Source organism: Rana temporaria, chromosome 7 (assembly GCF_905171775.1).
Source record: "Rana temporaria chromosome 7, aRanTem1.1, whole genome shotgun sequence".
Classification (NCBI taxonomy): domain Eukaryota; kingdom Metazoa; phylum Chordata; class Amphibia; order Anura; family Ranidae; genus Rana; species Rana temporaria.
In genome coordinates, this window is record NC_053495.1 from 65,063,099 (window position 1) to 65,075,463 (window position 12,365).

The 12,365-nt window shown below is 41.2% G+C and overlaps 1 protein-coding gene across 2 annotated transcripts in view; it reads left to right on the forward strand.

Annotated features, from left to right (window-relative positions):
• Nucleotides 1–12,365, forward strand: part of LOC120945384 (TRIO and F-actin binding protein) — a 99,611-nt gene that overhangs the window by 63,076 nt on the left and 24,170 nt on the right. For both annotated transcript variants that reach the window (XM_040359514.1, XM_040359513.1), the window contains exon 9: nucleotides 6,361–6,475. In XM_040359514.1, the coding sequence (XP_040215448.1) occupies nucleotides 6,361–6,475 (115 nt within the window). The remainder of the gene's footprint in view (nucleotides 1–6,360; nucleotides 6,476–12,365) is intronic.

Here is a 12,365-nt window from a genome sequence, read left to right on the forward strand (position 1 = left end):
CTTCCACAATATCGGAAGTGGGGCAACGACCATGGTGGCCACTAAATAAAAACAATAATATAGTAAATGGACAACGAACTTAATCTCAGTTAGTAAGACAAAGTGTGTCCTATTTACGAGAAAGAAGATGGTATTAATTATTGGGATAAAATATGAATTAAGATGCATTAATAAAATTCATTAAAAAAGGAAGGACTGGATATGACATGTGCGGACCATATAATGACGGCTAACATATCCCAAACTACATATAAGGGTAAAGTATATTAGAGATGGCATGAATTAATAAAATATGTATATAAGAGATATATAAACATATATAGACCACTATATAGTACTCGTACGTATGGACTTACTTAAAAAGAGGAGAAGGGAAAATTAAGAGATTACTCAAAAGGTAAAAAGTTAAAAATCACTGAGGAAACAATTGAGAACGAAATCTATATTCAAGCCCCGAGGTGCAAAAGTGTCAAGGGTAAAAATCCAACAGAATTCGAGCTGGCTCAATGTCCTAACTTTATGACTACCTCACCAGTGTCTCACATAGGGCTCTATGCCCCAGAACTTCAACTGTGTGGGATCTTTATTATGGTGGGTGGCAAAGTGTCTTGATACACTATGTTTATCAAAGCCTTTAAGAATGTTTTGAAAATCTTCTTTTATTCGTATTCACAACAATCTTTTTGTCCGACCTATATATTGCAGTCCGCAGCTACATTCAAGAGCATAAACTGACCCCTCTGTGTTACAGCAGATGAATTCTTTGATTTCATATGAGTCTCCTGTGCTAGTTGAAGTGACATCATTCTTTTCATTAGATCTATGTGTTCTCAAACATGCAAAACACCATTTACATGGAAAAAAGCCTTTACCGGTGAAGAATGAAGAAAAGCCGCTCCTAGAGGGATCAGGGGCGCTTTTCACAATTTTATCCCTGATTGTAGGGGCCCTTTTGTACACAAACTTGGGGAGAGGGGGAAGAACATTCCCCAAATCTTTGTCAGCCAACAGTATGTTCCAATGGCGTTTGACAATTTTTTCGATTTGTTTGTGTTGTATGCTGTAATCAAAAATAATGGGCACCAGATCTTTTTGTGTTTTTTGTTTGGGTTTATCACTCATTAGAACTTGCCTATCCATAGCTGCTACTTCAACTATTTTTTGGTTAATGAAGGAGTTCTCATATCCCTTTTGTATGAAGCGTTCCCCCATATCATTTGCTTGAATGAGAAAGGTATCTTTATCTGTGCAATTCCGTCTGAGACGCATTAGTTGCCCCTTAGATATGGTATAAAGCCAATTTTTATGGTGGCAGCTTTCTAGCGGCAAATAGCTATTCTGATCTACATTTTTTAAATGGGTTTTGGAACATATTGCATTGTTCTCTTTCAATTTCTAGATCCAAAAATGTGATATTTTTATTGCTGATTTCCCAACAAAGTTTGATGTTTCTGTCATTGATGTTTAAATCTTGCAAGAAATCAAGCAAAGTCTCTTTTTCACCCTTCCACATAATGAAGATATCATCAATATATCTTCTATATGTGGACAGATCTTCAGGTGGTTCAGAGAATATTCTTTCTTCCCATTGAGCCATAAAAAGTCCAGCTACGCTAGGGGAAAATTTGGCCCCCATGGCTACACCGGTTTTCTGGAAGAAGTAATTGCCGCCATACCAAAAAATTATTTTTAAGGCAAAAATTCAAGCATTTTACCAGATATTTGCGTTGAATGCATGGCAGTTTGGAGTGCTTCCTTAAACCCCACTTGACGGCTTTGCACGCTTGATGGTGTAATATAATAGTGTATGATGATACATCCGCCGTTGCTAGCCAAAAAGGTCCGTCTTCTTTCGGGATATCTTCTAGATGCTGTAACATATGTTTAGTGTCTCTGAGATACGCTCTTGTTTTTTGAACTGATGGCTGCAAATAATAGTCAATGTATTAGCCCATTCTTGCTGTGAGGGAGTGAGGGATATTGGAATCCCTTCCTGCACAACCTTCACGTTGAATATTTTGGCACAAGCACCAGCACTTTATTTTTGACTGTTTCTATTTTTTCTCTTGTCAAATGTTTTTGAGATTTCAATCGGGGAACAGAAGTTGGGGGAGGAGAAAATAAAAAAGGAAATGTACTGAAATACATAAGTGTGTGTGTGTGTGTGTGTGTGTGTGTATATATGTGTGTATGTATAATATATATATATATATATATATATAATGTATGTATGTATGTATGTATGTATGTATGTATGCATGTATGTTTCATTTGCAGTACCTAGTACAACACATTTAATCAATACATATGCAGTTAACTGTTCCCTATAATTAATAAATACACACACACAGAAAATTAAGTGAGTATATAAACTAAGTAGGAAAATATAGAAGATGTATCGATCCAACTATTTGTCAAGGAATTATTATAATGTAATAGGACATAATAAAGGGTACAGGAGAGGAGAAAGTCAAGAATATGAGAGAAATAATAAGCACCCGGGATGGTGGTCTGACTCCTAGCATACATATACATATACTTTGAAAAATTGTAAAAGATTCTAGTTTGGTAACAACAAAGACTGGTCAAAATCGGCGTAGAGGTAATGTTTCACCCAAGGCTGCCACATTTTATGAAATGTACTTCTATGCAAAAATAACATAACATTGCTCTATTCACTCTGTTTAGCCTCTGCCAAGATTAGAGAGTTTGATTTCCAAGATTTGGCAGCTGTAGTGAGATGAATTAGTAATTGAAATTGAGTATGGGTAAGTGTGGAAGGCTTAAGGTTTAGTAAAGCAGTAGCAGGGTCTGGAGGAATTGGATAATCGAAGATTTTAGACGCCATTGAAAATGTATTCGTCCAAAAATCTTGGACCACCGGACATTGCCACCAGATGTGGAAATGTGTGCCTGGTAAATCGCATCCTCTGAAACAATTCGGTGAGTACGTGGGGACGAATTTTGCAACTCTAGCTGGGACTAGGTACCAGCGCACTAGAACCTTGTAATTCGTCTCTACCGCATAGCAATTTGGAGGGGAATTTTTTGTGGCTAGCCATATACTTGACCAGTCTTTGATGTCAAAAGAACGATTCATGTCTTGTTCCCATTTGGTTGCATATAAGGGTAATACATCATTAGGGTTTGCAGTGAGTAGTTGATATAAAGTTGAAATGTGTCCTCTAGTATGTGGGTTGCTTATACATATCCACTCAAATTGAGACATTTGAGTAAGCGATTAATCTGTATTGATGATTGGTTCGTAAAAATTCTTAATTTGTAAATAGCGGAAATATTCAGTTCTGGGAAGCCCAAAAGTTTCACGAAGTGCAGGAAATGTGTGAAAATTTGTAGTAGATGTTAGTTTGTGTAGATGAATCAAGTTTGCAGATGACCATGCTGGTTCTTTGTTTTCTGATCTTTTAAGCAGCATTCGGTTTTGCTGTTTCCTGCATGGACACTGACGCAATTTTTCATTATCACTTATGTGTGTTGTTCAGTTTTTGCTACTTCATATAGCAACGAATGCTTCAATTTAGTACTACTGAGCACTTTGTATTCATTGTTGTTTTGATTTGATGTCATTTGCATTATCATTATCAGCAATTATTTTTTGCTGTTCACATATATCAGTTATAGCAACTGTCTCTTCTTTAATTCATTCACCTTATCACACATCGCAGCACTACCTATTCATCACATTTACTTTGGGTTTGATACACCTTCAGTGCTACAGCAGTACTCCTCTTCCACTTCCTTCTCCCCCCTCCTCCTCTTTGGTAGTGCGGTAATACTCTATCCCCTTATACACAATAACCACTTCCCAACCTCCTCATGTACATATACGTCGGCAGAATGGCACGGACAGGCACATGTACGTACCTGTACGTCCTCTGCTAGACGTGGGTGGGGGGGCCGATCGGACCCCCCCCCCCCCGGTACATGCGGAGGTCGGGTCCGCTCGGGGAGCGATCCGGGACGACGGTGCGGCTATTTGTTTTTAGCCGCTCCGGAGCTGAAGAACGGGGAGAGCCGTGTGTAAACACGGCTTCCCCGTGCTTCACTGTGGCGGCGCATCAATCGGGTGATTCCCTTTTATAGGGAAGACCCGATCGATGTCATTCCTACAGCCACACCCCCCTACACTAGTAAACACACACAAAGTGAACACTAAATGTTACAGCGCCCCCTGTGTTTAACTCCCAAACTGCAACTGTCATTTTCACAATAAACAATGCAATTTAAATGCATTTTTTGCTGTGAAAATGACAATGGTCCCAAAAATGTGTCAAAATTGTCCGAAGTGTCCGCCATAATGTCGCAGTCACGAAAAAAATCGCTGATCGCCGCCATTAGTAGTAAAAAAAAATAAAAAAAAAAAAATAAAAAAAAACTATCCCCTATTTTGTAAACGCTATAAATTTTGCGCAAACCAACCGATAAACGATTATTGCGATTTTTTTTTTTTTTTACCAAAAATAGGTAGAAGAATACGTATCGGCCTAAACTGAGGAAAAAAATAATTATATATGTTTTTGGGGGATATTTATTACAGCAAAAAGTAAAAAATATTGATTTTTTTTCAAAATTGTCGCTCTATTTTTGTTTATAGCGCAAAAAATAAAAACCGCAGAGGTGATCAAATACCACCAAAAGAAAGCTCTATTTGTGGGGAAAAAAGGACGCCAATTTTGTTTGGGAGTCACGTCGCACAACCGCGCAATTGTCTGTTTAAGCGACGCAGTCCCGAACTGTAAAAACCCCTTGGGTCTTTAGGCAGCAATATGGTCCGGGGCTTAAGTGGATAAGGATGTGTGCAAGACACAGATGGGCAAAGGAGTGGAATGTGTAGAGAATAGGTTAGTTGCAAGCCGACAATGTTGTAGCTCAGGGGTCCTCAAACTACGGCCCGCCAGTGTGATTTACCCGGCCCGCAGACTGCCCCTTTTTAATATTGCAGCAATCCCCTTCCCCTCTGCTACCTTTTTATCACACAAGATGAGAAACCTGACAGGTCCGGACAAAGGGAGGGTCTTTTGAGTTAAGCAGCGGGGCGGTTTCAGTTATCAAACACCTGCCTTTCACTAGCAAATTCCCGCTCTTTGTCCAGACCTGCCATGCTTTGCGTCTTGTGTGATTGAGGTAGCAGAGAGGCGGAGTGTTGGGATGTTATAGGAGGGGCGACAGTGTAATATCAATGGGGGTGGGTCTGTGATGGGGGGTGGGTCTGTTATGGGGGGCTATGTGAGGAGAGGAGTTTGTTGGGTGGGCTTTGTGATGGGGGGGGGGGCCTGATATGGGGGCTTTTTGATGGGGGAATATGTGATGGAGAGAAGTCTGTGATGAGGGATCTTTTATGGGGGTCTGTGATGGGGAACGTCTGTTATTCTGGGCTTTGTGATGGAGAGGGGTTTGTGTTGGAGGGGGGGGGGGGTTGGGGGTGGCTTATGATGGGGAAGATCTATTATGGGGGCTTTTTGATGGAGAGGAGTTTGGTGAGGGTGTGGTTGGAGGTCTGTTGTTATTGGGGGGGCTTTGTGATATAGAGGAGTTTGTGATGGGGGGTTGGTTATTGGGGGCTTTATGATGGAGAGAAGTTTGTGATGGGGGGATCTGTGATGAGGGGGGTCTGTGAAATCCAATTTTTTTTTTATGTTGATTAAAATTGTTCTTTATTTTAAATATTGTATTGGTTTTTCCTGTTGTGTTTTTTTTTTTTTTTTTTTTGCACTTCAAATAAGGTGTGCATAGTTTCATATTTTTTTAAACTATAGTCTGGCCCCCCAACAGTCTGAGGGACCGATCAATAAAAAATAAATGTTGAGGCATTATGCCAACCTACTGAAACTATTTCTGGTTTACATACACTGTATCAAGCTCAACAAAAATGTTTTACCTAAATGGTGGTCTTTTTAAGGTTACATTGCACATTTTGTGGTGACAAAGGGGTTGATTTACTAAAGGTAAATAGACTTGCAGGCAAATTTTCCCCATTGCTTAGTGGTGAATCTGCTGACCTCCATCATACAGTAACCTGTAGGCAAACTTTCCATGCCTGTGGTATCCTTTTGTAAAGTACATTTTCACTGCATTCACAAGGCTAAGGGAATATTCCCTGGCAAAGTAAACAGCCTATTCCTCTGTAGTAAATCAACCCTCAAGTATTTTTTTCCTAGCTTTGTGTGACACTTTTGAAAAAAGACTGTTAATAAAATCTTGGTGCATGCTCTGTCTGTTTCCTTCTAGAGTGCCCACATGGCCCCAAAACATGAGGTCTTTATATGCAAATGTCAACCCCAGCTAGGAAATGGGTTTGTTTTTTTGTTTTTTTGAAAATTCCATATTTGTTTTCTCTAGTAATTGAGGCAATCAGAGCTGCCCACAAGGAAGAGCTGCAAAGAGAAGTGGAGAAGGCTCGTACATTCCAACATGGAGGATCTACTGGAAATGAAATTATTCGGCGGCAACACCAGTATGTATATTTCCAGCCTTATATTTTACGTGGTAGGTAGGGCTTGTTTGTTTTAAAGTGGATCTACTGTAAGCCCTACCTGGATGACGTTGAAATCACTTTGTCACAATTAGTCACTTTTTTTTTCTTTTTTTTTTTGTGTGTTTTTCTTCTTTGATTTCTGGATTGGCATCCTAATGGTGGACCATGTCTGTGCAGGTGACACATATGAGCGCAATTGTGACACTGTTAAGCTATATTATAAGTGTCTGAACAACGAAGGCCTTTCATGGCAGATTTACAAGCTGTTTATTTTCTGGAAAGCTGAATTTTTTTAAATGATTTAGATATAACTTTTGAAATTGCATGAACATGTTAAAGCTTGCATGAGAATTTGGTGATGGGATTAAAATATTTAAGTATATCTGGATCCAAACGCCTAAAATTCAAGTTAATTTGTCCGCTAGCGGAGTTAAAAGAGCAGCTAAAACTAGCGCCACTTTACCGCCGATGCCCTGGCACTGGTAGTGTGAAAGGGCTCTTAAAGTGAAGTTCTAGGAGCTGGAAATTGACATTATTTATATTATAAGTGAGAAAGGGTTTTTCAGGGTTAGTGTTGAAAGACTCCTGGACCACTTGAGCCCTACCTGCATTGGGTTGTGCTTGTCAATTTTGCCAAGCAGGGTGCCAATAATATTAAATGTAGCAAAATGCATGTACAAGAGAGGGCGCATTATTTAAGGGCTGGTTCAGACCAGAACACATTCTGTGCGGGTTTCCCACATCGCTTTCAGAAAGCGCTGGTTGTGAGATCTGCTGTGGGTAGCAATATATTAACAATTCAGATTGAATTCGATGGACTGGTGTCTTTATTTAACCTTACCAACTATGATACCCCATACTCGGGTTGCAAACAATGCGTTTTCCTGCACTAGATTACATGGTAATGCAGGTTTTGAAGAGTAGTGCATACACTACCCACTGCTGAGTAGGCAGATGCGGACTATGGAGAACACCTGTGTAAAACCAACCTATAGCTAAAATGCGTGAATGGAAGAATTTCACCTACACACCTATTTCAACTATTGTATTCTCACAGCTGCAGGTGCCTGCTGTCGGAATACAATAGCCAGCAGGATAGAAGCTTAAAGAAAAGGCGACTGCATCTAAATGGATACAGTCACTGTTCAGCCGACATTTTTCCACCCAGCTCTTTGAAAAAATTTATTTTTCCCTGCGCTGAAGAGACCACACACGGCATCTATGGCAGAATCCTTAAAGCTGCAATATGGACTTCTTGGGGTTGATTCACTAAAACTGGAAAGTACAAAATCTGGCGCAGCTCTGCATTGTAGCTAATAAGCTTCTAACTTCAGCTTGTTTAAGCATTGGAAAAAGGAAAAACAACCTGGAAGCTGATTGTTTTCTATGCAGAGCTGCACCAGATTTAGCACTCTCCAGTTTACGCACATCAATCCCCTTGTGTTTTTTTCCTGTAGGGAGAACACATGTGAATTCACACAAAATGTGGAGGCCTTGTCTCACTAATGGCTTCTAATTTAACTGCTCTGCATTTTATTTTTAGACATACATGGTATAATAAAAGCTGTTGGCTTTATCATCTCACAATGTTAATTTTAATACATTTTAATTTAAAATATTAATTTAGTATGCATGTATTCTATTCATGAAGGTAAAAAACATTCTGTGTTCAGCTCCCTACCCAGCCTCCCTAATACTTACCAGAGCCTGATCACAATCCAGCGATGTGCAAGAGAGCAACTGCTCTCCCTATTATCTCCCTCCTCATTGGCTCCCGCTGCTGTCATTCACAGCCAGTGAGGAGGGTGTGGGGACGGGGCTGAGTCCTGTTCTGTCTGACATTGCACACATAGAGCGGGGTTCGGGGGTGAGCACACCTGAGTGCCCCCCCTAAGCAAGCAACTTGCTAAAGGGGGCACTGGGCAGGAAAATGAGCCCAGAGCACCGGCAGAGGACCCGAGAAGAGGAGTATGGCGCTGCTCTGTGTAATGGTTTTGCACAGAACGGGTAAGTACACCATGTAATTTATATTGACTTTTTTTTTTTTTAAACCATTTCACACTGTCCTTTTGCCTTGCACTGCGTGTTCATAGCTGATTCCCTGACTGCATAACATGGGTCTTCTAGTTCCCCTGCTTCACTTGTCAAAGCTCCCTTGCCAACAAAACAACCAGTTTACTGACGTCCCTTCTGCGATCCAAAAGAGGACAATTCTAGTCTAACACTGTACACTGCAGTAGATACAGCTTTTGGTGTAGTTTAACTCAAACTCTTAAAATGCTTTTAAACTAAATTTTATTATTGGGCGAAGTATGGTAAAGGCAAATCAAATAGTACATATCACCATCATTCTTCTATGACTTTTTTTTTCCTCCTGTCTTTTAACAACTTCAGCCCCGGAAGGATTTTCCCCCTTAATGATCAGGCCATTTTTTACGATATGGCACTTTAATTAACTGACAATTGCACGGTCCTGCGATGTTGTACACAAAAAAAATTATGTCCAAATACCCCCCCCCCCCCCCCCCCCCCCCCACACACACACACACAAATAGAGCTTTCTTGGTGGTATTTGATCACCTCTGCGATTTATTTATTTTTGCGCTAAAAACAAAAAAAGACCAACCATTTTTGCTATAATAATATCCCCCCCCCCCCCCCCCCCCCAAAAAAAATCTTCATCAGTTTAGGCCAATATGTACTCTTCTACATATTTTTGGTAAATAAATAAATAAATAAGCGTATATTGATTTGGTTTGCACAAAAGTTATAGTGTCTACAAAATAAGGGATATGTTTTTTATAGCATGGTTTTATAAAAAAAAAAAATACTAGTAAGGGTGGTGCTCAGCAATTTTTGGCGGGTTTGCGGCAGACAGATCAGACACCTTTTTGGGACCAGTGACATTTATGCAGAGGTCTGTGCTAAAAATTGCCCCCGATTACTGTATAAATGACACTGGCAAGGAAGGGGTTAACACTAGGGGCGATCAAGGGGTTAAGTATTCCCTAGGGAGGCGTTTCTAACTGGGGGGGGTGTGGACTGACTGGGAGTAGAGAGAGAGATCGCTGTTACTGATCACTAGGAAACAGCAGATCTCTCTCTCCTCCCCTGTCAAAACCGTGATCTCTTTGTTAACATTGAAAGATCCCCATTCTGGCTCCCTGTGGAGCAATCGCGGGTGGCCAGCTTAAATCGCGGTCGCCAGCCACGTCCATCGGCAAAGCAAGCACACCTTCAGCGTGCGCCTTCTATTACTCTTAAAGCGGCTGATGTACATCTACGGCGATTCACACAGCTGTGCCAACCTGCCACAGTATAATGACGGCAGCTGGTCGGCAAGTGGTTAATGTGTAAGATACATGCATTTGAACTGTCAGTAAGGAGCTAATAACGGCTGATTGTCTGTTTAAAAGTGTGAAGGGGTGGATACTACTCAAGCAAAATGCTTTCTCTTTCAGTCCCTCCTTCCCTTGAGCATGTGGCTGTGCTTGAAGAAGGGTGCACACCTGAGCTGGCAGCGAGAGTGTGCACGCTTTTTCACATGCCGCCGTTTCCATGTGTGTACCACGTTAAAACTAGGAAGTGGAGGCAGTGTGACAAGCCCTGTACTCATCCTCACCTCCAGCAGCTGTGCGGTCCTGTGTTCTCGGCCGCTTTCAGCTTCGGCATGTTCTCTCCTCTGCTGCACTCCACCACCTCCTCTGATCCTCTGTGACCCCCTTCAAATATCATGTGCAAAAATGTGCAGATTTAAGAAAAGTTTAACTATACAGTATGTGAAATGTCTGTGCCGAATAAAGTGCTTAATTGCAGTCCACTCCTGTGTCCGCATGTTTTCCTTAATCGTCACACCTCCTGAACTCGGCCACTAGTCACACCATACATTCACCTCTCACTTTGACCTTTATATAGATGGGTGATAAGCACCTCCCCCCTTCTGGGGTCTTATCCACTGGTATTGGATCTCAACAAATTCACCAACAACTCTCCTCGTTTAAACCTTCAACAATGGATCGGCAGTTTTTAAAGTACCAACTTCATCAATGAAGATTGCTGATTCATTGTTGGAGGGTAAAACGAGGAGAGTTGGTGAAGTGGGAGGTGCTTTGGGACCTATTAAAATGTTCTAATGTATGTGTCAATGTATGGTGTGACTGTTTGTTTGTTTTTTGTTTTTTTTTATTGAAAATGTATACTTTTTTTTTATTTTGCAAGAAAATATACAAAAAACAAATACTACACCACGTGTGACTGGTGGTCAAGTTCACGAGGTGTTGCTGTTTAAGAACACATGATTACACAGGAGTGGCCCACTAACACACAGCTCCTTTCTCTATCTGCAAAATAGATGGCGACCTGACCCACCTGCCCACCCCTTCCCCTCCTCAAGAGGCTTTCTCCACACCAGGGAGAAAGCCTCGCATTACGGTATGTAGTTAGACAGAACAGGAAGTGAGGATTTCGCAGAAGAAATAAGGACATTTAAAAGCAAAATGGAAGGATGAGGTAAGTGAAGGAGGACTGCACTAAAGTAAAGGAAGCTATTGAGGGGAAACATTTTTTACCTTTACAACCCCATTAACCCTTTCAATGCCAGACCCAGTTTTGCATTTTTTTGCATACATGCCTGAAGACTACATAAAACATAAATTTTCTGAAAGTAGACACCCTAGAGAATAAAATAGTGGTAGTTTTATTTATTTTTAATTCACACAATATTACCACAGGTCTAGTAAATACAAAATTTCTGTACAAAATACACTAAAGTAAATTTTACTTTAAATTACTTAATTTTTTGATCAAATATAAAAGCCAAAGTTGCACTAAGTAAATCGATACCCAACATGCCAAACCTTAAATTTGCGTGCGCCCGTGAAATGCCGACATACTTCAGTACCCTATATATTTCCATAGGGAACACTTTTTAAAAGTCCCCTATAGGTGATCAGTTTAGCGTTTATGAAGGAGTTGTGGGGTCTGGTGATAGAAAAATTGCTCTGACATGCGCGGTGATGTGTAACATGAGTATAGCAATCAGTGTTTTCGTGTGGGGGGGGGGGGGGGGGTTTATATGTTCTTGGGTGTGACTTCTTTTTTTTTTCCCCCCATCACATAGGGGACAAAAAGTCCCCTCTGTGATGTTTTTTTGGGGTAAAAGTTTATTTCTTTTTAATGAGACATCCAGAGTCTAAAAGACTCTACATGTCTCCCCTGTGCTCTACTGAATGTAATGCAATGAAGATCACATTGTAATCCATGCTGGCCAGGAACACATAGAGGCAGAACGGGAAGTGACATCAAACACGTCCCTTTCCTGGTTAGCAACAAGGAGAGGAGAACTGACATGTGTCCCCTCTGCTCCCTTCCATTTACCTATCGGCACCCACTATGTTGGTCCCGGGCCCACAGATGGGCAGGTGGAGCCCTGGATACATGGCGGGGCGCTGTTACCTGGGGTGTGTGGAAGCAATCGAACAGCAGCTTTCATCTGACAGGCAGGAGTCTGTAAAAGCAGAGTAGGAGATATTCGGACAGATTAGGGTAGTGAGATCCATAGGATGGAATAGGCTATGGAAAAGTCCTGGAGGCGAGCCTGGCATGAGGTCTAGGGAGGAACAAAGAAAGATTAGGTTGGTATTTTTAAACTAGGCTAGTGATGTAGCTGGGGGCTGAGTTGTGGATGGCTTTGTGTAAATTGTTAGTATTCAGAATTTTTTATTTGTTGGGTGAGCAGAAGCCAATGGAGGGATTGACAGAGAGGAGTAGCAGACACAGAGTGGTTGGTAAGGTGGGCGAGTCTGGGAGCAGCATATGTCAGGGGTGCCCAACCAGTGGCCCGCGGAGCCCTCTGATGTGGCCCGCGACC